At 42.8% G+C, this 15,348-nt stretch overlaps 1 protein-coding gene across 1 annotated transcript in view; it reads right to left on the reverse strand.

Moving 5' to 3' along the window:
- poln (polymerase (DNA directed) nu) overlaps positions 1–15,348 on the reverse strand; it is a 68,847-nt gene that overhangs the window by 33,256 nt on the left and 20,243 nt on the right. Inside the window, exons 14-15 of the mRNA XM_075451864.1 lie at positions 10,930–10,987; positions 3,077–3,157 (exon numbers count right to left, since the gene is read on the reverse strand). Coding sequence (XP_075307979.1) covers positions 3,077–3,157; positions 10,930–10,987 — 139 coding nt within the window. The remainder of the gene's footprint in view (positions 1–3,076; positions 3,158–10,929; positions 10,988–15,348) is intronic.

Genomic DNA, 15,348 nt, shown 5'->3' on the forward strand with positions numbered 1-15,348 from the left:
ATTGTGATGCGTAACCATGGCAACAGGAAAGTTAATAACCCGTCGGAGCAGCTAACTGAGCTTTCCGAAGCCCAAGTGATGCCTGGAATAAGACCCTCAAATCAAGAAGGAGTTGAAGAGGAGACGTCTTGGATGCAGAGTGAGAACGCAGCGGAGAGAAAGCTGAAAGAGGGTTAAACCGTTTCTTCCTTTGATCATCATGGGAAATGTAAGCTCGCCGGCAGATAAAATGGACCCCTGGTGAGGAGGCAGTGATAATACCAGGAAGGATATAATTTTTTATTCGTGACATAGCTGCAGGAGCCCCTTTGGTGCCTCTCCCCTCGGCTTTAGAGTGTGTTTGTTAGCATAGGCTTAACATAGATTTTAGAGGTGCTTTTCAAACCGCTATTCATCAGTTAAACTGGAGTTTGAGATGGACCACAGCTGTGTAATAGTTACAAATGTTATCTTCGTAACATCCGGCCAAACGGAGCCATACGACAAAAACTGAAATTTTGATAGCAACTTATTTTTTAGACTGAAAAATATGTAAAAAGAAAAAATATTTTCAATTGTAAAATGATCCCACTGCTGTTAGCATCTTAATTAACCCCAAACTCGATCTCAAATCAACTTGTTTTGAGAGAGATAACGATTTTATTGCAGTAAAATGTATTAAAACCCTGCTGAATAATAACCTCACATAGGGACACGACACACATGCTGGGCAGCAGCACTGCATGAGTTCCTACTCGTCTATTTTATGGACTCTGGTTTTTTCTCTCTCTGCGTAGCTCCCACACAACAGCGCTGATAATTAGGAGGATAAACAAAACACACAGCAGGCTGCGGGAGGACGGGGACGATGTTCAGAACGTGCCACGAAGAGCAACTTGTTTAGTTTTTGCTAAAAAAAACACGATTTGACAGCTCAGATTGAGATTTATCCGATTCTGAGATCAAGAATCATTCTCTGAACAGCATCCGAAAAATAACACACAGAGACGTGACACTGTGTGACACACACACACACAAGTTGATCGTGAAGGACACGGGAGGACATGCAGGGGGCAACTCTACAAGGGATCCCTGGGAGGGGTCGTTTCCATGACAACTTGGTCTCATTTAGGTCCATGTGTGTGTTTGTGTGTGTTTCTATATTCATAAGTTCCAAAAAACAAGAAGCCCACTACACTTATGGGGTCCAACATGTTGTGTGGCTTCGGTTAGAATAAGTTTTTTTGTTAGTCAGATGGTGGAGCCCAGAGTTCAAACTGGACCCGTTGAAGCAGCTTTTAGCTGTTATGCTGCACACAAACTGGAACAAACTACCAGCAGAACTGAAATCAGCCCCAACTGTAAGCACTTTTAAATCCGGGTTAAAAACATTTCTCTTTCGGTGTGCTTATGGTTGAGTTTATATTTTTCTTTTTCCCCTCTTCTATGATTGCTTTTAATTTTTATTCTATTTTTTTTCTCTTTAAATTGCTTGTTTTTATGCTGTTCTTTTAAATGCCTTGTCTTTATGTAAAGCACATTGAGTTGCCTGTGGTATGAAATGCGCGATATAAATAAAGATGCCTTGCCTTGCCTAGTTTTCCGGTGAGAGTTTGGGGCTAGAAAGTGTGCAACCCTAAAGGTGAATCCTCACAGAGATAGAAGAACACGTTTGTGTGCGTTCGTGGCTGCTGGTGCCAGAAACGTGACTAACTGGCAGCTCTTTTGTGTGGCATCCTCGCCCTTATCCTGCTGCTGTCCTCATGCTAACCCCCGCTTTAGCTGTCTGGTTATGTAAGTGTGCGACTGTCAGGCCCAGCAGACACCCTCCATCCCCGACAAAGCCTTTACAGACTGACAGCGTCCCGCCTCTGCGCGGCACAGACAAGCGGCACATCCTGAAGTGACCCTTTGATGCCAGCTGAGGCCATGTCAGCACGACCGGGTTGTTTCAAGTGAACAGTCGCAAACTTTAGCAGAATAATACGGCTTAGGCTATAAAACACTGGCGCTTCGATGCATGCGCTGCTTAAGAAGTCTAAGATTTGATTCACACATACAAATTTAATCTGGACAGCTGTTAGAACAGATGTTTGCACACCTTTTTCCACAAGGCTGAACCAGGAAAGCAGAACATGGAGCAAGCTGCTGGGTAAGTAAATGCTGTGACATAGCAGAGGCTTTAATTACTGCAGATTAAACTGAAACTAAATAAATGTGTCTGAACAAGGTAAACGCTTGTGTTTTAACAACAATAGTTATCTTTGTTTGCAAACAGTATTTCATAACTTTCTGAATCATGTAATATTACAATAACACATGGAATCAGTGTGCAGGATCCACTAAAATAAAGATCCTTCATGCTTTAGGAATTCTGGCTGTGTTTGAAATTGCATACTTCTCCTACTTCTCCTACTACTCATACTAACTTTTTGAGTTAGTAAGCGAGTTTGAGTAAGCGAGATGTTCCCGGATGCATACTAGATTCGCCCAAATGTTGGGTATGCATCATGAGGTTACTACTCATACTCAAACTACCCAAGATGCAACGTAACGTGACGTCGCCGATCGTCATTTCCTGTCAAAACGGCAGTTTCAAGCTAGCTACAACGAGGGTAGGTTCACTTCCTGTTTTCAAAACAAAAGCACCAATTGTATCGTAATGGCTTTCCCTATGATAAAAGGCAACGGGTATTTTATTTTGTGAAAATAACCGGAAGTGCGTTGCTCACTGCGGCTAGCTTTAGTAGCGCCGAATTCGATGCCGGTATTTTGTCAGGTTTTCAACACGTTGGGGATCTAAACGACTACTTTCTCACCTGAAAATGTTTCAAATGTTGCTAAAGTTTACAGAGTTTAGAGCTTAAGAGAAATCAGCTTCAGGCCGGCTGATTTCGGCTCGGGCAGGAGCGAAATGCATTGTGGGTAAACACTCTGCATACTGTCTGATCGATCAGTATGTAGTATGCAGTATGCAGTATGTAGTATGTAGTATGCGGTTTCGAACCCAGCCATTGTCTTTTTGCTCTAAATCAAATAGGGAGTCAGGCATTAAGTGCCATCAAACATTGTGCTTTGATATCACACGTTGTCCTACCAGCAGAGAGAAAAGTCCAACCCTCCTGTGGAATGAACGATGCTCGAGGATGAACAGTCACCACCTCCTCCTCCTCCTTTCCTGTGAGGACCAAGCACAGATCGTTACCTCAGCCTGTCAAACTACTACAAATGAACAGTTTTAAACATAAAAAAGCTAAAGAAGCTAAATATATCTGATCACCACGGTCACTGCAGGCCACAAAAGGGGCAGAAAGCTCAAAAATAGCATTCACAACCAGATTCCACACAAGAAGAAGCGTATTTAAACCCCCTTTTTTTTTCCCCCAGTAAAAGAATTATTCTTTGAAAGGAAGACAGTAACTTCCTTTACTTTTTTAAATTATGTAGGGCTGTAGATAATTTGGGAGCAGACCAAGAATAGATTTATAAATGAGAATATGCCAGCGTTTAAAATCCAGATGTGGATAAAGCAGACCATCCATCCCGAGCATGTAAAGTGCACCGATGTGGAAGGTTTTTTAAGGTTTGTGATGAACCTTAGTCACCTTAGTGCTCCACGGTGGACAAAGGTGCTCTGTTGGACTGAGATCTGGTGACTGTGGAGGCCATTGGAGTGCAGGGAACTCATTGTGATGTTCAAGAAACCAGTTTTGAGATGATTTGAGCTTTGTGGTGCATTATCCTGCTGGAAGCAGCCACCAGAAGATGGGTCATAAAGGGATGAACATATCTCTCTCTCTTTATTTATATTTATATATATATATATATATATATATATATATATATATATATATATATACACACATATACACATACAAATACATAGGCTGTCAAAATGAACGCGTTAAATTTGACATATTTATAGAACGTGCACACGTTAATCATGTGTAAAAAGCTCATTTTGCGTAAAAAGGGTCAATTTCAGTTAGTTTGTTTTAATTTAGAGACCCCCCAGTGGTCCCAGCATTGAGCCCTGAGATATTCCTCTACTAATGTCCCTAAATAACTTTTAACATTGTAGGATTCACTGTGTCACAAGCTTCATGTAAACCTAGAAAAAGGGCTGCAAAGTGTTGCTTGTTGTCCAAGGATTCTATTAATGTATTATTAGGCCAGAAATATACCTGCTTTTTGATCATGGATACACGTGTTTATGCCGGCTGCCTCTTTGTTTGGAGCATCCCTTGTGCACATCCTCAACAATTAGCGCTACGCGCTTACAAAGCTCATTTTGCGTAAAAATGGTAAAAAAGGGTGTAAATATCAGTTATTTTGTTTCATTGAGAGCCCCCACTCTCCGTTCCGCCACTAAATCGACTGCGACTGAAATAGAGACTCGTCAGACCAGGCAGCGTTTTTCCAATCTTCAATTGTCCATTTATTGTCATAAGCTGAGCAGTGGTGAAAAAGAAAATTTTTTGAAGACAAGCTTGCAGAGGACACCAGTGATGGGGCATGTGCACAAGCATCGGCTCACAGTTTTTCTTTCCCATTCGCTGCTTTGGTTTCACTTTCAGTGCTTAGTCCCAGCTCTGGTTACTGGTCCTTTGTTATGATTGGCCAGCATGGCGACCAGCATGCGGCATTCACGTGAGAATTAAGGAGTTAGGTTCTGGTTTTGTTTCTGTTCTGTGGATTTGTTTGAATTTTTTTTGTTAATTTGTGCAATAAAAAAAGTTTAATTGAAATAAACAAATGTAAGAGTGGTTTTGTCACAAAATAAATGCACAGAATTAGGCAATTATAAGGTCTCTCATAAAAACTCTGAAAGCAAAATGGTTTTCAACACATAAACCATGATTTTTTTATGGCTGTCCGCTTGAATGGGAGTAAATTGTGATTGGCTGTACTGTATGTCAGACAGTTGTCAGATAAATAGACAGACAGACAGATAGATAGATTGATAGATAGATGCCATTTCTTTAAAGTGATGGTTCGGAGTAGATTCACCCTGGGGTCATTTGAACCGTGACATCCAGCCAAGTAGCCCACCCGAAGTTTTTCCGATATTGGCTGAACATCAGCTGAGTTACTGAGTTATCCCGAATAGCTTCGTACAAGGGTTAACGGACCCTGGCAGTATCTCCAAAATTACCACACTAAAATCACATGCCATGACACCAAACTTCTACAGTAGTAAAAATATGGTCTGTACTCACAAAACGATGCATTTGGAAGTTTGAAAATAGTCCAGGAGATTATTATTATCCACACAAGCCTGACAGCTTTTCTGCTGCTAAAGCTGCGTCGACGTCACAAAGTATATGCTATATTCTACATGTTTTTTTTATGAATTTTTATGTTGTAGAGTTGTGAATTTATTTTATCAATGGAGAAATTGAGCTGCCTTGCTTTGTTGTCTACAGTAGTAGATCAACCCTCATCTTACTTTGAAGCTCCCAGATCAAGGAAGTGACGTCGACGCAGCTTTAGCTGCAGAGAAGCTATCAAGCTTGTGTTGATAATAATAAACTCCTGGACTATGTACAAACTTCCAAATGCATCGTTTTGTGAGTACAGACCATATTTGTACTACTGTAGAAGTTTGGTGTCATGGCATGTGATTTTAGTGTGGTAATTTTGGAGATACTGCCAGGTTCCATTAGCGCTGGTGCGAAGCTATTCGGGATAACTCAGTAACTCAGCTGATGTTCAGCCAATATCGAAAAAACTTCGGGTGGGCTACTTGGCTGGATGTCACGGTTCAAATGACCCTAGGGTGAATCTACCCCGAACCATCACTTTAAAGAAATGGCATCTATCTATCAATCTATCTATCTGACAACTGTCTGACATACAGCCATTCGCAATGTATTCGCTTTCAAGCGTACAGCCATGTTGTGTGACGTGTTCAGCAGACGACGGACCCAGAGCCGATCTGGTACCTACACCGGCTCTCGGAAAAGAGCCGAACTTCCCGTCACTAGAGGACACAGAGTGGGGACGGTCCTGATGGTGTGTTTTTTCCATCTCGACTCATTTGGTGCGCCACCTAGTGGAACCCTCCGGTAACAGATGCAGAACACAAGTTCGTAAGTGAACAATTACGCCAACTATGGAGCATGTAGCTCAAGTGAAGATGTGGTTAAAAAGCACGTGTGTTCCTGGCCTTAGACATTAAGCTATGTTACATAAAAAATCTCACACATTAAAAGATAGTTATACCCTTTCAATACCAAACATTTACATTTCCATCGCTGCCCCCAGGCTCTGGAATAAGCTCCCCGTTGAGCTGCCTCTTAGTTCTGACCTGGGCCTCTTCAAATCTAGGCTAAAAAACCTACTTATTTAGGATTGCTTTTAACACCCAGTAGCATGATGACACTTTTATCTCATCTTATCTTATTCGATTTTGTTGTATATTATTGCTTTCACTGTTCTTTTATTGTTTTTACTTATTCTTCTCTTTATTTATTACCTGCTGTAAAGCACTTTGGTATATTGTAATGATTGTCTACTGTAAATAAAGTACATTTACATTTATACATTTACTTTTACAATACAATATGAATGCTTCGGCCACGCCAAACCTCTCTGTGAGTAGTGCTGTGCTCCGTCACTCATCAGTCCCGTTAGTGACAGATAAAATTCAAATTGCACTGACCTTCTATTAATAACCGTGGCCGCCCAAGTTTATGATTTATAGATGTCTGTCACAGCATGTTTAAAAATAAATGAATGGACCAAACACGGAATAGCACAGCGATTTGGATCTAAAATAACAAGTTATGAAAGCTGCAACCCAACATTTAGAGGGAAGTCAGAATCCGATCAGGATCAGCCCGTCGCTGCACTCTCTGCTGAGGTGCCGAAGTTAAATGCTGACCTCAGTGCAGGAGAAATGATAAGAGCCATCAAATCGTTTGGACCATCACATCCCACGTCAGCATGCAGAAACTGCCTCTAAAGCAGCTCGCACACCAACGATGCTGACGGTGAAAAGTGTGGCCTCGCGCTCACGTACGCGCAAGCTCATGCAAACTGGGACGCCGCAATCGGTTGTAATTAGGGTCCCCATCACAAGACATGGAGTGATTACTGATGGGAGGATGACAGAGGGATGGAGGGAAAGGATACCGATAGAAGCGGGGATGATACAAGGGATGTAAGCAGAGGCCGGGGAGGATTTGATGACAAGGAGCTCTGAGAAGCTGAGTCGGTGAGGAGCAGAGGTGCTGATGTTAGCAGCTATGAATCAGTCAAGCATGGAGGTAGGGAAAGAAAAACAAACACTCAGAGAGCTCAGATAGCGCTGAGTTACAGCAGAATCTGTGGTCTGCTGGACGGACACGTTTTGATGTTTCTATCCTGCGTTTATGGCACATTTTAAACTCGCTAATGTGATACTGGTGCAGACCAGTATTAAAGTGACGCCCTCCAGATAAGAGACGGCCTCATAAACTGTGTAAAAATCTCTCTTAATTAGGAGCTGCTCAATCAGCCGGTTAGACGGGGGAGTTTTTCATTTACTGAATCCGGACTGTTCCTCTTTCCCTCCAGTTTGTGGCAGTTTTAACGTGAAAGTCACTTTTATATAATTAAAACTGTAAAACAAAAAAGGATGCACGCTCACTAAAAATAAAGACAACAGCGAACTGTAGTGGTGACGCCTGCTGCTGTCAGCACCGTCACCACTACAGTTTTTAATCAGCGCATCACCGTAGGAGTCCTAAACGATGCTAAATCTAGCTGTTTATCAGCAGCGAGGTGAACTGAGGTGTGATGTTTTGTTGAGGGAGAGCAGACATGCAAGCTGAGATGGTGCGTTTGCCTGTTTTCATGAAACAAATATCCAGGTTTCAAAGCGAAAGCCTCAGCATCATCACCACCCAAAGGATAAGCGCATAGCAGGACGTCTCAGATGATCCAAGTGCTGCACGTAATGTTGTACAGGCGATCAAAGAAGTGCAGCTTTGTATAATTCTTTTAAAGATTTTTCTGTTCTCGCTACTCATGTCTTGCTCTCAGCTGATCACACATCTTAAAGGGATAGTTCGCCTCTTTTGACATGAAGCTGTATGACATCCCATACTAGCAACATCATTTATGAACATTTTCTTACCCCCTGCTGCGTCCTGTGAGCCGAGTTCCAGCTGAGTTTTGGGGTCCACGAAGGTAGTCCGGCTAGTTGGCTGGGGCTTAAAAAAATAAAGCGTTTTGCTTCTCAAAATAATATGCGTTCAAAAGAGTAATACATTTGCATCACAAAATCGGCTCACAGGACGCAGCAGGGGGTAAGAAAATGTTCATAAATGATGTTGCTAATATGGGATGTCATACAGCTTCATGTCAAAAGAGGCGAACTATCCCTTTAAGCTAAAACAACTAGGATCTTTTCCTCTTTTCACCCTGGGGTATTTATTCTCTATTAAAGCCTAGCTCGTTGTCATGAGGGTTTTGCGGTTGTGTCCGGAGTCTCGGCTGCTCCTGCCAGCACACCTCCTGCTCGGCTGCGCTCATTAGCAGACGAGCAGGAGCTCCACACTTCTGCAGATCGTCTTACAGATCGTAATGGCTTTCTCTATGATAAAAGGCAACGGGTATTTTATTTTGTGAAAATAACTGGAAGTGCGTTGCTCACTGCGGCTAGCTTTAGTAGCGCCGAATTCGTGGGAACAAAATTGTAAATAGCCGGTATTTTGTCAGGTTTTCAACACGTTGGGGATCTAAACGGCTACTTTCTCTCCTGAAAATGTTTCAAATGTTGCTAAAGTTTACAGAGTTTAGAGCTTAAGTGAAATCAGCTTCAGGCCGGCTGATTTCGGCTCGGGCAGGAGCGAAATGCATTGTGGGTAAACGCTCTGCATACTGTCTGATCGATCAGTATGCAGTATGCGGTTTCGAACACAGCCGATGTCTCTGTTTCAGAGATGGGACCAAGTCACACATGTGCAAGTCTCAAGTCTTAGCTTTCAAGTCCCAAGTCATTTTTTCTTGGGCAAGTCAAGTCACCTTATTATTGCACTTTTACCAGCAGAATCTGATCTTAATGAAGTGAAAAGACAAGATATAAGTAACTGTCAGTAAACATCATTGGCCAATGTGTCCACCCCGTATCATATCAAGCTAACGTTAGCTAAATACCGACTAGGCTAACAGGATAATATTAGCTAATTTTACAAGCAGTTACTGGTCAGAATGGATCTTCAAATGACGAACAAAGTTCGAAGTTATGCTTAACTCTCAAGTCATTCAAGTCATCGTGTCTCAAGTCAAGTGCAGAGTCTTTAACTTCCAAGTCCGAGTCGAGTCTCAAGTCTTTTATTTTTTGTCAACTCACAAGTCATCAAAACAGCGACTCGAGTCGACTTGAGTCCAAGGAGTCCCCATCTCTGCTCTGTTGGTAAACCGGCTCTCGAGTGTCGTCTCTGAAACCGTCCTACGACTCATTGTGAGTTTAACTTTGTTCCTCAGTGCAACCTTGGAAATCTCCATCGACCTCTTCACGGATCAACACCAGCACGCCACTCTGCCCCCCGGCTTTATACCTGCCTGCTCGTCCCGGACAAACACAGCCAGGGTCATCACTACCCTCCCCTGTGCCAGTAAGCCTCCACTTATTATCCTCTCTTCTTACAGCTGTTGCTGAATCTGTTCTGTGGACCCACCATACACCTTTATTCTTAATAAACCAGCTTCCTTCTCTCTGTCTCAGTCTGCTCTTGGGTCCCTCACTCTGAGTATCGGAGGCTCGTTCGGTTGTTTTTCTCTCACTTTGAACAAATTAAACTGTTGTTGTTTTCTCAGAAGATGAACCTGTTGCCGTGCAGGGAAATAAAGCTTTTTAACCGCAGGGTAATTACGCACAGAGCAGCCGTTTTATTCCACTTTACCTTTCAAGGTCGATTCTAAGATTGCTGACACGACTGTTGGGTGAGAATCAATAACTGACGCCGAGACTTGTTTGCTGCAGTCGTTGGAAAGGGCAATATTTTCTCATGATGGGCAAAAAGGTTTTCTCTAATGGCCGCTAACACCAACAGGCCGTCCCTGCTGTCCCTGACACCGTCACCTTTGATACACTGGAAAAAATCAAAGTCTATTTGTCTCATTTCTAGTCAAAATATCTCATTACACTTAATATAAGACACAACTGCCTAACGAGTACTCTTTCAGCCAGATATAGGGACTTGTTTGAAGACAATACATCTGGAATATCTTGTTAATTTAAAAGGTCTTGAAAACAAATTGAGTCGGATTTCATATGAAACAAGCTTTTTTTTTCATTTGAAGAGGTTTTTAAGCTAATTTCAAGATCACTTTTACCTCAAAAGTCCTAAATATCACATTTAATTTCAAGAAATCTTGACAAGCCGATTTTCACTAGTTCCATTAGCAGATTTTTTTGCTTATTTCAAGCAAAAACGTCTTGTATTTGTTGTTTTTCTTACTTATTTTTGGAGGGGCATTTTTCCAGTGTATTTTCCACTGAAGTTAGTTTCTGCAGCTGCCGGCATCGTACAAACTGAGAGCATCTCAATATGATGAGATCATTTAATCCTAATCTTGTGATGCGGGGCAGCCAACTGTTGGCTTTTTAAGATTCGTGTTTATAAAACTAGTATTAGACTTTGTACAGTTTTAAAAGAAGGATATAATGAAACGCTACAAAAGATGAACCGTCCACGAATAAGTAAAACGTCAGGAGGCCACGGTGCAGACATGCCGGAGAATGCTTTGACACTTTTTAGTGTGCAGCTCTTTGCTGCCGTAGACTTTTATCACCGTCATAAACCCTCTTTACTGGCTCCCTGCTCATCAGTTTTTGTATGCCCCGAGAGAACCGCCCCCCCCCCCCCCCCCCACACACACACACACACTCACACACTCACACACTTACACACCTTAACATTTATCACTGCCTCTGTTGTTAAGAGTGTGAGCATTTACCTTGGGTGGACCGCTTCCTTCTGATTTGAAGTGGCTGCCTTGGCAGGGCCTGGAAGTTCTAGTTTGGGGAGAAGCACAGAGTTGGTGAGTCAGATGGAGTTTAAAGGGATAGTTCGCTTCTTTTGACATGAAGCTGTATGACATCCCATATTAGCAATATCATTTATGAACATGTTCTTACCCCCTGCTGCGTCCTGTGAGCCGAGTTCCAGCCGAGTTTTGGTGTTGACGAAGGTAGTCCGGCTAGTTGGCTGGGGCTTAAAAAATAAAGCGTTTTGCTTCTCAAAACAATATGCGTTCAAAAGAGTAATACATTTGCATCACAAAATCGTTCTCCAGGAAAAAGTCAGACCGCACAATCGCTTGGCCCTATTTTCTCTCCCTTCATATCACTGCCTGCTGCCGCCTGCTGATAGCCGCACCTGTTACGGTGTTTACTGCACGGTCTGCACAGCAGGCAGTGATATGAAGGGAGAGAAAATAGTGCCAAGTGATTGTGAGGTCTGACTTTTTCCTGGAGAACTATTTTGTGATGCAAATGTATTACTCTTTTGAACGCATATTGTTTTGAGAAGCAAAACGCTTTATTTTTTAAACCCCAGCCAACTAGCCGGACTACTTTCCAAGAAAATGTTCATAAATGATATTGCTAATATGGGATGTCATACAGCTTCATGTCAAAAGAGGCGAACTATCCCTTTAACTAATAGCTCAGTGACAGTGTCTCCACTGATAAATTACTCTCAGCGGTGGAGGCTAAATCTTGCTTTTCCATTGGTGAAAAAGGGTCAGTTTTCGTATGTTTGCAGACGATCCCAACATGATCCTTTGAAGCTGGAATTAAGAGCTTGGAGATGAGATGGAGGCGTGTGCATTCAGATCCTAACTGACAGCAGAAAAGCACGATCCAAAAACACTGGATCCTACATTTCCTACAGTGAAAACTGATGTTTCATCGCATCATCTTCACAAGATAAATACTTTCCTAACTAAACTAACACACGTGCTGGATCATCAGGAGCCTGTGTGATTCTGTCGCACTCAGAGGTACGAAGTTGTCGGTGTGTGTGTTTCCTTAAACTGCAGGAATAAAAATAACTCTTAGCAGAGTGCAGCTACAACCAGACAAACAGCTGACTCATGTCTTCAAATCAAACATCACACCCCCCCGTGGACACATTCAGTCTCTTCAATAAGACCAATAAGTCTTATTGATTTTTCAATAGGGAACAATCAAAGGAAGATGAAATTCTTCCGACTAAGCTCCGTCATACCTTAAAGATTTCATATTTTCCCTTCAGTTATCAGGACCCTCTCTGTGGAACCAGCTGCCAGTTTGGGAGGCAGAGCCTTCAGTTATCAGGACCCTCTCTGTGGAACCAGCTGCCAGTTTGGGAGGCAGAGCCTTCAGTTATCAGGCCTCTCTCTGTGGAACCAGCTGCCCAGTTTGGGAGGCAGAGCCTTCAGTTATCAGGCCCCTCTCTGTGGAACCAGCTGCCAGTTTGGGAGGCAGAGCCTTCAGTTATCAGGCCCCTCTCTGTGGAACCAGCTGCCAGTTTGGGAGGCAGAGCCTTCAGTTATCAGGCCCCTCTCTGTGGAACCAGCAGCCAGTTTGGGAGGCAGAGTCTTCAGTTATCAGGCCCCTCTCTGTGGAACCAGCTGCCAGTTTGGGAGGCAGAGCCTTCAGTTATCAGGCCCCTCTCTGTGGAACCAGCTGCCAGTTTGGGAGGCAGAGCCTTCAGTTATCAGGCCCCTCTCTGTGGAACCAGCTGCCAGTTTGGGAGGCAGAGTCTTCAGTTATCAGGCCCCTCTCTGTGGAACCAGCTGCCAGTTTGGGAGGCAGAGCCTTCAGTTATCAGGCCTCTCTCTGTGGAACCAGCTGCCAGTTTGGGAGGCAGAGCCTTCAGTTATCAGGCCCCTCTCTGTGGAACCAGCTGCCAGTTTGGGAGGCAGAGCCTTCAGTTATCAGGCCTCTCTCTGTGGAACCAGCTGCCCAGTTTGGGAGGCAGAGCCTTCAGTTATCAGGCCTCTCTCTGTGGAACCAGCTGTTTGGCTTCAGGAAGCAGACACCCTCTCTACCTTTAAGATCACGCTTAAAACTTTCCTTTCTGATAAAGCTTATAGTTAGGGATGGCTCAGGTGACCCTGAAGCATCCCATAGTTAAGCTGCTATAGGCCCAGACTGCTGGGGGAGCTCCCATGATGCACCTCTCTCTACTCTCCATGTACATAAGACATCATTGTTGTCATTAACTCGTGTTTCTCTCTCTCAGCAGGTATCCCTGGCCTGGTGTTGTGGTGCTCTTTGTCCCCTCTTTCCTGTCCTCTCATTAAAACCAACTGATTTATGGGTAAAATTTGTGAAACAGCTTCTTGATAAGTGAAGGCTGCAGACCTGCTGTTCTTTGACATCTTTGGATAAGACACGAAGGCTTAAAGCTAAAAAAAAAACATTTTAGCCACCATAAGAAAAACTTTTCCACCTGGACTGCGTTGGCTCCGGGAGTCCTACCGAACAAGCCCCGCCCCATCGGGCTGCCTGACTTCGCCTTTCCTCAGCTGACTTTTGCTTGCGATATGCCTTGTGACACAAAAATAACCAAATGGACATGTTATCAAGGATAAAAAATGTATTTTTAGGCTTTAAGTAAAACAGAAAGCCACCCTGACACTCCAGCCAACACTCCAGATCAAGACACGCGTCTTAAAATAGGATCAGCCCGATGCTCTCTGGGCTCTCGGCCCGACCGACATCGACCCAACAAGTAATCGAAGACATTGCTGATAGGAGATACACACAAAATTAGATGTATGCAGGACTTTTTGCCATGAGGATTAAAAACAGGAAGGGTGATGAGGCTCACTGGAATGCATACATGCGCACAGTTTGATGGAGAGAAGAAAAACGCAGGTTCAGACTCAGCAGTTTCATTTAAATCCCCATTAATCCCACTATATCCACCCCTCCTAACACACACACGAACAACACAGGATGTGCATTTGTGGTATGTTAGGATGTTAAGGGTTATTTTCAAGGACACTTTAATCCGTGTGCACACACACAGGCTGACCTTATAGTTCGTACGAATGACCTGATTGTGTGGGATTCAGAGAGAAAAGCATCTCCTTGCTTCTGCAACTGATTCATTATTTAGTAGAGGTGGACAGGGAGGCAGGCAGGGGGAGGTGTGTGTGTTAAAGGACAAGACTGCAGCAGCAGACACCCGTCAGGTACCGTACGCCGCCGACTGTGCATGAGATCTGTGCCCGGGACACAGAGGAGGCCGACTGGATGAGAAAAGGTGCAAGCAATTAGAAATGTGAGCGTCGGAATGAAGAGCTGAACTGAAGATTTATCCATCTTTTCATACTATCTTGATTTAGTATACACATTTAGACCTTTACATAAATGTATATGTATATATACGCATTTATTTATTCACATTTTTCATTTATTTATCTCTCCACCACCATGATTCTTACACAAGCAATGATATTTTGTTTTGTGGTTAAAAACGTCCCCCTTTATTTATATTTATTTATCTTTATTCTTCTTCCAGTTATTTATTACTTTTATTTTAATAATTGTTATTGCTATTATTATTGGGGGTTTTTTTCTTGTATGTACCTTCTTGTTCTATGTTGTTCACCGTTTGTAAATTAACAAAATGTGAGCGTCTGCTGTGTGGGTGTGTAGCTCTGCGATGTGACAGGTGATTCAACGTGTCACACGTGAACACTCAGCTTTCCCACCATGCACAGTGTTGCACAGTGACGGCAGCATAAATCAATACCATTACAAGCACAACACAGGATACAGAGCGCAGGAAATAGCCTGGCACACAGAGTCAGCCTAAACTGGGACTCATAACAGACCGAACATGCTGATGATCACTGACACCTTCTGTTGGTTATTACAGAGAAAAGGTTGGTGGTGTTCTGTGCTCTGGTGTGCGATCAGAAACCTGAGACAGAAAAGAGATAAGAGGCAGCAAATAGAGGGACGACGAGGGAATCAAAGACTTAAACTACAGTACATACGTCATCACAGTCACAAAGATAAGTTTTAAAATAGAAGAAAGTCTGGGTCCGCTTACTCTACACTCTCTATACACTGGAAAAAATCTAAATCTTACCAAGTATATTTTTCTCATTGAGTATCTCATTACACTTGATATGAGACACAACTGCCTAACAAGTACCATTTCAGCCAGATATAGGGACTTGTTTTAATACAATACATCTTGAATATCTTGTTAAGTGAAAAAGTCTTGAAAACATCTTGTTTTGAGTCACATATCATATGAAACAAGCTTTTTTTTCATTTGAAGAGGTTTTTAAGCTAATTTCAAGATCACTTTTAACTCAAAAGTCCTAAATATCACATTTTATTTCAAGAAATCTTGACAAGCAGATTTT

Source organism: Odontesthes bonariensis, chromosome 19 (genome assembly GCF_027942865.1).
Source record: "Odontesthes bonariensis isolate fOdoBon6 chromosome 19, fOdoBon6.hap1, whole genome shotgun sequence".
NCBI lineage: Eukaryota > Metazoa > Chordata > Actinopteri > Atheriniformes > Atherinopsidae > Odontesthes > Odontesthes bonariensis.